Below are 11,472 nucleotides of genomic sequence, written 5' to 3' on the forward strand. Positions count from 1 at the left end.
ATAGAACATTAAGGTAAAATAATCATTTTGTATCAGTCAGCACATTCAGTCATATGTACAATCAAACAACATGTTTTCTTACTCAGTCAGAATTTATTACTCAAACAGACATCTCAGTAGCACTTTTTCAGTCAGCAACTATTAAACGAGACCTAAAATTGTTAAAAAGATCCTCAATTAATCTAAAAAATATTATATACGGTGATTTAAATATTTAGACAATTAAATATCCCAAAGTTTTATGGTTATTTATTTATTTTATTAGGATATAGATAAATATTTAATTTTTAAAAGATAGATTTTTTTTACAATTAAGGGTCTCCGCCTAGGTGCCGATCAATCCGCACCTAGACTGATTAGTCACTTAACCTCAGTCGATCGTTCGACCACCGTCTAACGACTTTTACAATATTAAAGGTCATTGTCGTTTTCTTTTCATTTTTTGTTTTTCTTTTTAACATAAATATCACTACATATATCATTGGTATAAAAAACCATCACACCCTATTGTAAAGTGTGACAAAAACTGTAAAAACTTATGTGACATATATATAACATCATTTTACCGTTAACAAAAATATCACCGCAAACAAGAAAAACTTAAAACTATCAAAAACTTAAATTTAAAAAGCACTATATCAATTCAATATCATATAATAGTTATAAGCCTTCTGTAGCTTTAAATATAATGATTTGTGTTTTTTTATATTGGTTCCAATAGTCAAACTTGTGAACCCCTTTCGATTAAATGAGTTATAAATTATCATGTACAAATCTTTGTGCATAGAGTACACCTGCTTCTAAAAGGTTGCCAACTACTGTTCACATGGCGAATTATTAAGCACATGACATAAGCCTTACATTTGAATTGACATCACCAACACATTGGCCAAAATTTCACATTGGAAAATCAAATGCCCAATTTGCATCTTTATAGCTTTCGCTGTCTCTATATGTTTGTCTATTCAATATGGTGTGCATAGTTTTTCATATTTCTTATAAAATAATAAAATATTACTTGTGCATATTTCATGGGCCCTACGTGTTACCACGTATTATTTAATTATGTAGAATCCTTTGAATAACAACACGCGTTATACTTTTCATCACCAATTTGTTTCATATGTAGAATTTCCATTTATGCATGAGGTCTCTTATCGAAAGTATTTTGTTCTTATGGTTTTATTGAAACCGACAATATGTTGGTATTTGTTGTTTAGAAATCATCAATTTTTTGTATGAAATAAAATTAATGGACTAAAATAATAGAAATAAAATATAAAACGACTAATTAATTAAATATATTTTATGATTTATGATATTCAGAACCTGTTTTTATCCATAACAAATGACAACAATATACTTTAACTTATCTATTTATTATAAAATATTACTTTGATTCGTTCTCAATTTCATATTTAAATACACTATAAAGTTATAACAATGAATAACCGATTAAATTATCATAAAGAAATAAAATAACAATATAATGAATAAATTGACAAATATTATTATTTATTGTGTTTATTTTGGTCTCATATGCACCACTTTCTTTCTCTTACAAAGAGAACACAAATTAAAACACCCTCTACCCATATTTGCTATATATATCACCATCTAACTTCATTCATCTTCCAACTTTTATCACTCACTTCTCTATCTGCACCCCCTAATCTGTCTGCAATGGAAAGAACGCCTCATATAGCCATTGTACCAAGTCCAGGCATGGGTCATTTGATCCCTTTGGTTGAGTTTGCAAAGAGACTGATGAATAACCATAACATCTCTGCAACTTTCATCATCCCAAACGATGGACCTTTATCCAAATCACAAACCGCTTTTCTTGATTCACTCCCAAATGGATTAAACTACCTTCTTCTTCCTCCTGTCAATTTCGATGACTTACCCCAAGATACCCAAATGGAAACCCGAATCAGTCTTATGGTTACACGGTCTCTACCTTCCCTTCGCCAAGTCTTCAAGTCGTTAGTTGCAGAAAAACACATGGTGGCTCTGTTTATTGATCTTTTTGGTACAGATGCTTTTGATGTTGCTATTGAATTTGGAGTTTCTCCTTATGTGTTCTTCCCTTCAACTGCTATGGCTTTGTCTTTGTTTCTTCATTTGCCGAAGCTTGATCAAGAGGTTTCATGTGAGTACAGGGACTTGCCTGAACCGGTTCAGATCCCTGGGTGCATACCGGTTCGTGGACAGGACCTCCTTGATCCGGTTCAGGACAGAAAGAATGATGCATACAAATGGGTGCTTCATAACGCAAAGAGGTATATGATGGCTGAGGGTATAGCGGTAAATAGCTTCAAGGAGTTGGAGGGTGGAGCCCTCAAAGTCTTGCTACAGGAGGAGCCAGGTAAGCCAAAGGTTTATCCGGTTGGGCCATTAATACAACAGACCGGTTCAAGTAGTGATCTGGATGGTTCAGAGTGTTTGAGGTGGTTAGATGGTCAGCCATGTGGTTCAGTTTTGTATATATCTTTTGGTAGCGGTGGAACCCTCTCATCTAGTCAACTCAATGAGTTAGCCATGGGTTTGGAGCTAAGTGAACAAAGGTTCCTATGGGTGGTTAGAAGTCCAAACGACCAACCCAACGCCACATACTTTAATTCTTACGGCCATAACGACCCTTTAGGCTTCTTACCTCAAGGGTTCTTGGAAAGAACCAAGAATATTGGGTTTGTGGTCCCTTCCTGGGCCCCACAGGCCCAAATCCTAAGCCACAGTTCCACAGGTGGGTTTTTAACCCACTGTGGCTGGAACTCGATTCTTGAGACTGTGGTCCATGGTGTGCCGGTAATTGCTTGGCCGCTTTATGCAGAACAAAAGATGAATGCGGTATCTTTAAACGAGGATATGAAAGTGGCATTAAGGCCCAAAGTTGGAGAAAATGGCATTGTGGGACGTGTTGAGATCGCGAGGGTTGTAAAGGGTTTGTTGGAGGGAGAGGAAGGGAAAGGGATTAGGAGCCGTATTCGGGATCTTAAAGATGCAGCTACTAATGTTCTTAGTAAGGATGGGTGTTCTACAAAAACCTTAGCTCAGTTGGCTTCCAAATTGAAAAACAAAAGTTAAGTCTTTAGATTGTCAAGTATGTAAACACTATTTCTATTTTTTATTTCCTTTTGTGTAATAATCTGTTTTGTGAATTTTATTTGATGTATGATAATAATTCAAGTCCATATTATATCATGTGTTCATGACAAGCATACGCTAAACGAGTCGACTTTGATTAGTATTAGATCATCTTTATTGGTTATCAAATAAAATGTATAATTTTGCTAAAAATATAAGATATTATAGATAAAATAGCAATAATGTAATTATGCAAACAAGATTGGAAATACCAAAATAGTCAAAACAACTTTTTTCCACTGTCAACTTTGTTTTATTTCCTTTTTATTTTACATTAAAAAGTGAGAAATAAAATAAAACAACTATTACACTAAACTCAAGACAAAAGTCTAAATAAATGATTAGCAACTAGAGTTGAGCACTGGGCCCGGGCTTTCGGACCCGACCCATCCCATGGATCAAGCTTCACGAGATTTGTACAGTAAACAAACAGGCAAGTCAAGAAAGGCTTTCGGGTCTGTGCAAGCAAATAATCCGAAGGCATGCACGAGCTTTTGCTTGCCTTAATCCCGACCAAGCTTGCGGGGTGGAGCGGGTAGCGTGAAAATGGTTAAAAAATAGTTAAATTACGGCATTTAGCATCAAGTTATTTTTATTAATGCATAACTAAATTGCAAAATTGGTCCATGTGGTTATCAAAAAAATATGGATAGAGTCCAAAAAATTTTCAACTTGCACCGTTGGTTCAAAATCGAATTCTTTTTGTGGTTTTGGTCCTAGAAAAGTTGAAATAACTTTTTTGCCCTTTTAATTTTATTTTTGAATTTCTTTACTCTTTTTTAACATTTAAGAAAATGAAAAAGAAAAAAGAAAATGGTCCACCCTCACCATATGTACCCTCGTCTCTCTCTCTCTCTCTCTCTCTCTCTCTCTCTCTCTCTCTCTCTCTATATATATATATATATATATATATATATATATATATATATATATATATATATATATATATATACATCCATCTTCCACATCTATCCCGTTTTGTGCTGAATCCCCAATTTGGAACATGATACCCCGTCGTTCACTTCACCACTTCTTCACCTAATCACAAACCAAAACACATTGAAATCAGAACCAATAAGAAAAGTCGAGATTCCAGCACAGACCTATTTCGTTGTCCCCAAGGGATGTACATGCTGTAAATAAGGGAAGAGTCGGTGGTGTTTCCAAGGAGCATATAACAGAGGCAATCGATCGAAAAGAATATGGATCAAATGTCGACTGACGAGAGCACGCAACTAGTAGGTATGTAGAGGCCGAAAACGAAGATTGTTTGTACTTTAGGAACTGCATCTTGATCAGTTCCAATTGTTGAGAAGTTGTTGACAAAAAACCTAATTTTGCTATTTTGGGTTTCTTGATTATGTTCATCAGAAGTGGGGCTTGCTTCAACTATAATCTTCGTCGAATAAATCTCATTTTTACCTGATTAGGTTTGGTGTCGCATCTTCAATTTAGGGATCCTGAGGAACCAATTCTCTTCAGTTGGTTGTTGGTGTTTGGGTAACCAACAGCGGGAGAGTGAAGGAGGGAATGGAGGAGGCAGAGACATGAACAAGTTGGGGGATGGGAATCAGTTTTTTACTTCTTCCCTATTGTTTTCATACATCTTATAGTTTTTTTATGCTTCATGTCTCAGAGATCGATTTCTACCATTTTCCGGAGATGATGGCTAACTCTGAAAAATGTTATAGGTTGGTTTCTAGCATAGATGGTTTAGATTAACCTCTCACCACTCCATGATATTTTTATGTAGTCCTCGATCAATTAAATGTGCTGTAAAAGGGATTTTGCAAATCTGAGAGAGAGAGAGAGAGAGAGATACAGGGAGGGTGGGTTTTTTTGAGTTGAAAATGTTTTTTGAGTTGCAGGTAGGTGTATCTACATGTGAAGTGTTTTGTTGTGTTTTAATATTTGACCAGTGGTTGTGAAGAACATGATGAACATAGGTAAGTTTTGTAGGTTAATGTGTTTAACATAGAGAAAGCGAAGGGATGAAGACAACAATAGCGGTGGTGGGAAGGAGAAGGGGAGAGAGAATCAAATAGATGAAGAATGTAAAAAAGAGGGGGTGGGAGTTACGGGTGGGTAGAATATTATTTACAGGTGTGGGTGGGCCTATTTCTTTTTTTTTCATTTTTTTAATGTTAAAAAAATAGTAAAGAAATTCAAAAATAAAAGTAAAAGGGAAAAAATGTCATTTCAACTTTTCTAGGGACCAAAACCACAAAAAGAATTCAATTTTGGACCAATGGTGCAAGTTGAAAAGATTTTGGACTCTATCCACATTTTTTTGATAACCACAGGGACCAAATTTGCAGCTTAGTCTTAATGCACTATAGTTCTAGTTTTTTCCGTTATTATAAAATTATATTTCTAGATTATTATATTTTCATATTAGAGCATTGTATTTTCTTTTGTCACTTGGTTTCACATGAACACATGTGGTTACTGTTGGGGAGTAATAAACTATGTAGGGTAATGATAGAGAACCGGATTCTTTGTGGATTGTGTAAGTTTACTTTCCGAACTGATGTTTTTGTCCTATGTATTAGTTGCATGAAATCCAGTCTAAGATAAACTAAAAAGACATTTGTGTATCTAGGCACTGAAACATAAGCCAAATCGTTAGAGAGTTCTGAGTTCGTTTGAAAAGAAGAAGAAATAAGAAGGGTTCTATGCGGCTCAAAAGAAAAGCCGTATATATACATGACAAATTAGGGGTTTTATCTTTTAAATTAGATATGAGAATCTCGAATTTAATGACATAATCAAAGGTTTCCAAAACTAACAAGATTTTTCAATCTTACCATAATTACCCACTAGGATTTAGTTTTTCCATAATGAAACTAATTCAACTTTCTAAAGACCTTTTGGGGCGCTGCCCTTCAACCCTATCCGCTGAAAAGGAGCACAACCCCATTGACCCCCATCATTCTCTCATACTGGCTTATAATTCGATCTTATAAATGTATGCACTTCACATTCACCAAACATATAATATATAGTACAAAAAATAAGCTTTTTAGCTCACATGTTAGATCCAATTACATAAAATACCTGGTGACACTAAAATCACAAACGATTAGAGTTAGAATGCACCTGGTTTATACCGTAACATAACCTACTATCAAGTTTTTCTAGGTTTTTTCATGTGAAACCACATCCTTATTATAGCATCCTACTATCAAGTTCACTGATTCACTTCTGGCTATAGGTGCACATAGGATGCTATAACAGGATTGGACATGAAGCAAAGTAGAATGCTTTAAAAATATGATGCATTATACATATGTTGTTATTACTTGAAAAAACACGAAACCTGGAATTTTTCCACTTGAAATGAAAGTGTAATGAAATAAAAATATATATATATAAGTATCATGCTATAATTGGAAGAAATGAAAGTAGAATGGTATAATGAACAAACCAATAAAAATATGTTGTCACTTAAAAAACATGGGAAAAATGCCCGAAAAAGCACGGGCTTTGGCCACAGTACTGCCCGACGTGGAACTTATCAAGCCAGTTTTCCAGCTATAAGACTTGAGTCGGGCTTAATTATCAATACTCTTTTTATTTCCCATTATCAATACTCTTTTTAGAGTTAAAGTCACATTTAGTCACTTGGTAGAGGAATTACGGAGATGGGGTATCACCAATCGTAGTTGTAATGTCCCGGTTTTTAACTTAAATTTTTCGTTTTTATTTATTCAAATATATTAGAGTATAATTACATTATGTGGAAACATGTTACGAATGCGCATGTGTACAGTCAAACCTTGCCCTTCACATGAGTACATGAAAAACATTTATATTCAACTGGGTAAGCATGAAGCTGGTCCGCCCTTTTTGCCTTTAGCATAAAGTTGGTCCGCACCTTGGCCTTCAACATAAAGTTGGTCCGCCCAAGTCTATTCGCCTTCAGCCTGAGGTTGGGCTGCCCTCAACTCCCCACATATTATGTCAACACATATAAACAATACAACAAGCAATAATTCAAGATTACAGGCAACTAACAGAACTGCCTAATGGCATACTACATGGCAACTATATTCAGTGTTGTAGAAATCGGTCTTAACGACCAATTAATCGGTGATTAATCGTTTAGAGGCCTTGAACCGATTGCGATTTGGGTGCTTGACGGAAATTGAACAAAATCGGTCAAACTCAGGCTTGATGGTCCTCGACGGTCATAGGCGGGAAATATTTAAAAAATTCAAATTTTTTAATTTTCAAATATTACACCAAAATTTTAATTTTTCATATTTTTAAGCTTCCATGTTTTAAAACATTATACTAAAATTTTTCAAATTTTAAATTTTCAAATACTTATTTTTCTAGGATATATTAATTTTTTAAAATAATTTTATTAATAATTTAGAGTCCTCGATTAATCCCTGTCGAGTTCGATTAATTGTTTAACGTCAGTCGACCGTCGAGCTACCGCCGAACGATTTTCACAACCTTGACTATATCCTAACATACAGAAAATATATACTAGAATACATAGTATAATGAAAAAAAACTCACATGGAAAATTACTCGGACAATTGACAGCTATCTTGGTGATCCAACTGGCAGGTAACACACCTAACAAGTATTAACCTATAATACTATAATTTATTAATTTCTATGACAATTTGGTAATGAAAGCTAGATCTTTTACTAATCCCGTTCTCGATATGTCGTGACACTATCCAACTACTGGAATTTCGATGTCAGATTGCTCTTGTCATCATCCTCATCGGGCCTGAAGACTCACGATCGACCCTTCGGTGGTCTTGAAGACGCACAACCATTATCCGACTGTACTTAAAGGAACTCAATCTTCATTCTTCCTCGGTATCTACTTATCATAAGATCTTTTATATTTAAACTTTTGAGACTACAACCGATTAGAGGTCCTTAATATATGTCGTCGAAACACTAAAGTCTATTTGTCGTCCTAAAGTATCCTACGAATGTTGAACCTTCATCCTAGTTTTATATTAATTCTTACGTTTATTGTCTAAAGGAATAACTAAACCAAATATGTAGCTCGCCATGAAGACCAATGACACATATGCAGTTGCACTCGATGATCTATATAACATGGCTCTTAATTGAATGAACGTGTCTAGGAATTTATACTAACCACTTACGATCCTTTTGTTTTCCCTATTGCCAACTGAAACCTTGCATCCTAAAAAATTGAACAGCTCCTCAACAATATCCTATTGTTTTGTTCCAGTTAACCTCAGAGGAAATCCTTAGATCTTTTCCTTGCATGTCTATCTTTCATTGACATCTAATGAGGCATCTTTACAGTTGATTCTCCAAAAACTACTACTGCTTACACAGTTTTAACACTAAGTCACTCCTAGAATTGAACTCTTGCCAATTTATGATGGGGACTCTTAGTTAATCTTAACTGCTAATGACAACATCAAGATCGTTTGTTTGAACCTGGATCAACAACTTGATCTATCATTCCTATTATGTATACTGCAGATACATCTGCAACCCTTAGAAATCACATCTCGAGCGATTCTCTTCTAGGTGCCTCTATACGCATATTTAGATGATGACTTGAAACGTTCGTACTATAGAAATGCCTTCTCCTTTGACATCGATCCTACGGTTGTCATCTTTTAGCATAGGGAAACTAAGTTCTTACTACGAGTTTAACTAAGTTTTCTAATTCTGATATATCTCTTAAGTACTCAATGCTCTCTATGGAAAACTACACCACCTATTAAATTCTTGATCCTTTGGTGCGATGATATATCCTTCATCCGTGAAGGTGCGAACTTAAATGGTCCTCTTAACTATCTGAGTCGTACCTGGGAATTGGGCTACTTCCTAAATCATGTCAGTAGCTTGGGAGGAAAAAACAAACTTTCCTTAAGAAGTATTCCAAGAAACTCATAGCCTATGATTATTCTAATAGAAGACTTCTTTCATCTGTTACTCACACGACTAAATCGAACCTAACAACATCTGCTTACTCATGTTGCTACTCTCCTGGACCTTAACATCAAAATTGAAAGTCGAACTACTTTTTGCATTTTCTCCTTAAGGGTCGGTTCTCCCCCACTTGGTTTCGACCCATCATCTATTGCTGCTCGTAACCAGCTGAAGTCTAAGTTGGCCTTTCCTACGTGATTTGTAGCTCCTTTTGACTTTGAAGAAACTCATGTTTGTCATATTTGATGACCTTCAACATTACCATCATAGTACTACTAATTGTACCTACTGTAAGGTGTCTTCTTACATAACATGACCAAAATAGGATAAGGTTCTAACAAGAACAACGTTGTCTAGAAACACATTAACACACACATAAATCGTATAAGGGGCATTGCTAACATAGTCGAACTACTAGCAACAACGGCGGTTGTTGAATTCACTCCATTCTTCTCACTTTTCTAGGACGATCACCTTGTTGTGTTCCAATTTTCCTTCTTCATTCTCATGACTAAAGTCGATACTACATTCTGCTTCTCAAAACCATCTCACTTATACAATTCTACTTTACTCGGACTCGATCTTCTATGGCCACTTGGGCCCAAAGTTAGAGTCACACCATACCACAAGTAATGGCGGAAATAACGCAAAACGAATTTATATGGATAGTCACACTATTTACCTAACTACTAGTATATTAGTAGCTTTGTTACTTGTAACAACCCGAAAATTCGTATCATTGCTTGTAACCCTTTTTGTAACTCATTTCGATAACCCAATCGCCGTTTCCGATTTCCGTCAATTAATTAAGTCATTAATGTGTAATTTATATTATGACTTAATGGGTATCCTAATACCTTTAGAACTCTTTCTAACACGTCGTATTAGTGATCGGAACATTTCTAGAATTCAACCATATCGAGTTACGGCAACTTGATCGGGTGCGACCAAAAGCCCCGTCTAAAGCCGGTATCGGGTAGAATTTCACCGTGTCCAAATCCCGAACACTATTTAAAGTGTTCTAAGCCTTCATTTGAAGCTTTTGCTTCATCTCACTACTCTCTCTCTCTCTAACCTCTCTCCTCAACCAAAGATTCAAGGTCCAAAACATTGAATTAAGGCTCCAAATCTTTGAGGTAACATCCCCAACTTATTGTTTAACCTCTTAGGCCTTCAAATTCGTGTTTAATTTATCATTTTGGACCTGGAACATGTGTTTATGGCCAAGGATCATGCTTGGGCCGTAAACACATAAAAACATGGGTTTTTGAGCAATTTAACCCTTCCAAACCATCATTGGGACTTAGATATGACCTTAAGGCTTGCAAAACCGGACTTAGAACACCCTAGACATGGATTTTGAGGGAAAAATAAGAGTTTACGGCCAAGGAGCATGCTTGGGCCGTAAACTCCTCATTCATGGGGAGTAAACTCATTTAAACATGTTAGAAAGTCATACAACTACACCAAAAGCCTTGGAATAAATCCTAGAATCATCTAAAAATAGTTTGGGGACCTTAAACATGTCAAACACCCTCCAATTAGGTGTTTACGGCCAAGGCACCCAAGAACATGTTCATGGACCGTAAACTCCTTTATACATGTCAAATGATACCCTAAATTCATACCAAGGCTTGTAAAAAATTATTAGAATCATATGTGATTAATTTAGGGCCATTAAATCATTCATTCAAAAAGAGCATAGGAGTTTACGGCCATAAGCTCCATGCTAGGGCCGTAAACTCCCTTAGATGGTGTTATTGGTGATTTAAATTTCATCCCATGCCTTAGATAAAATTGTTCCAACTCTTCCCAAGTGATATTGACCATTTTAGCACCATAAAGCACCCAAACATGAGTTCACGGTCGTGAACTCATGTGGGTATGGTTTAAGAGGCCGAAAACTCATTAGGGATTTTACTCTTGAAGAGTAAACTCAAATCCCAAGTCCCACGCATCAATACACGTCCGTAGATGTCACCCGGGTCACTCCAAACACTTGTTTTGAAGTGTTTTCGCTCATTGGAGTGTAGTATCGTATCTAATTAGAGTTTATAAATCTAATTAGATATATTTGTATACCATTTCTATTACATAGGAACCTCGCTCGTATTCAAGCCTCGATTCGACGTTTAGCATCCTAGTCGTCACATTCCACGTCCGGTGAGTTCATACCCCTACCCTTTTTCAATGGTTTTTAAATGTTTTCAGGGGGAATACAAGCAAAAGTACAAGAATATCTTGTATTTAAATTCATTATTTTACTTAAATGGTTTCATAATTCGCACACTTTTAAGAATTGAAAACCTACTAACAAACTTTTTAACTTGCAGAGTTGTTTGTTTAAACGATTTCAATTCTTATTATATACTGTTATGT

The 11,472-nt window shown here is 35.6% G+C and overlaps 1 protein-coding gene across 1 annotated transcript; it reads left to right on the forward strand.

Moving 5' to 3' along the window:
• The first annotated feature begins 1,576 nt into the window (after positions 1 to 1,576).
• Positions 1,577 to 3,199, forward strand: LOC145061362 (hydroquinone glucosyltransferase-like). The gene has a single exon (XM_079008801.1). It carries the CDS (start codon positions 1,684 to 1,686, stop codon positions 3,085 to 3,087), a length of 1,404 nt encoding a protein of 467 aa, XP_078864927.1. The 5' UTR covers positions 1,577 to 1,683; the 3' UTR covers positions 3,088 to 3,199.
• Positions 3,200 to 11,472: the final 8,273 nt, after the last annotated feature.

This window comes from Lactuca serriola, chromosome 7 (assembly GCF_051521515.1).
Source record: "Lactuca serriola cultivar US96UC23 chromosome 7, Lser_US96UC23_V15, whole genome shotgun sequence".
Lineage (NCBI taxonomy): Eukaryota > Viridiplantae > Streptophyta > Magnoliopsida > Asterales > Asteraceae > Lactuca > Lactuca serriola.

What these genes read in the sequence shown, in the direction of transcription:
- LOC145061362 (XM_079008801.1), top strand. Translation starts at nt 1,684, where the DNA reads ATGGAAAGAACGCCTCATATAGCCATTGTACCAAGTCCAGGCATGGGT.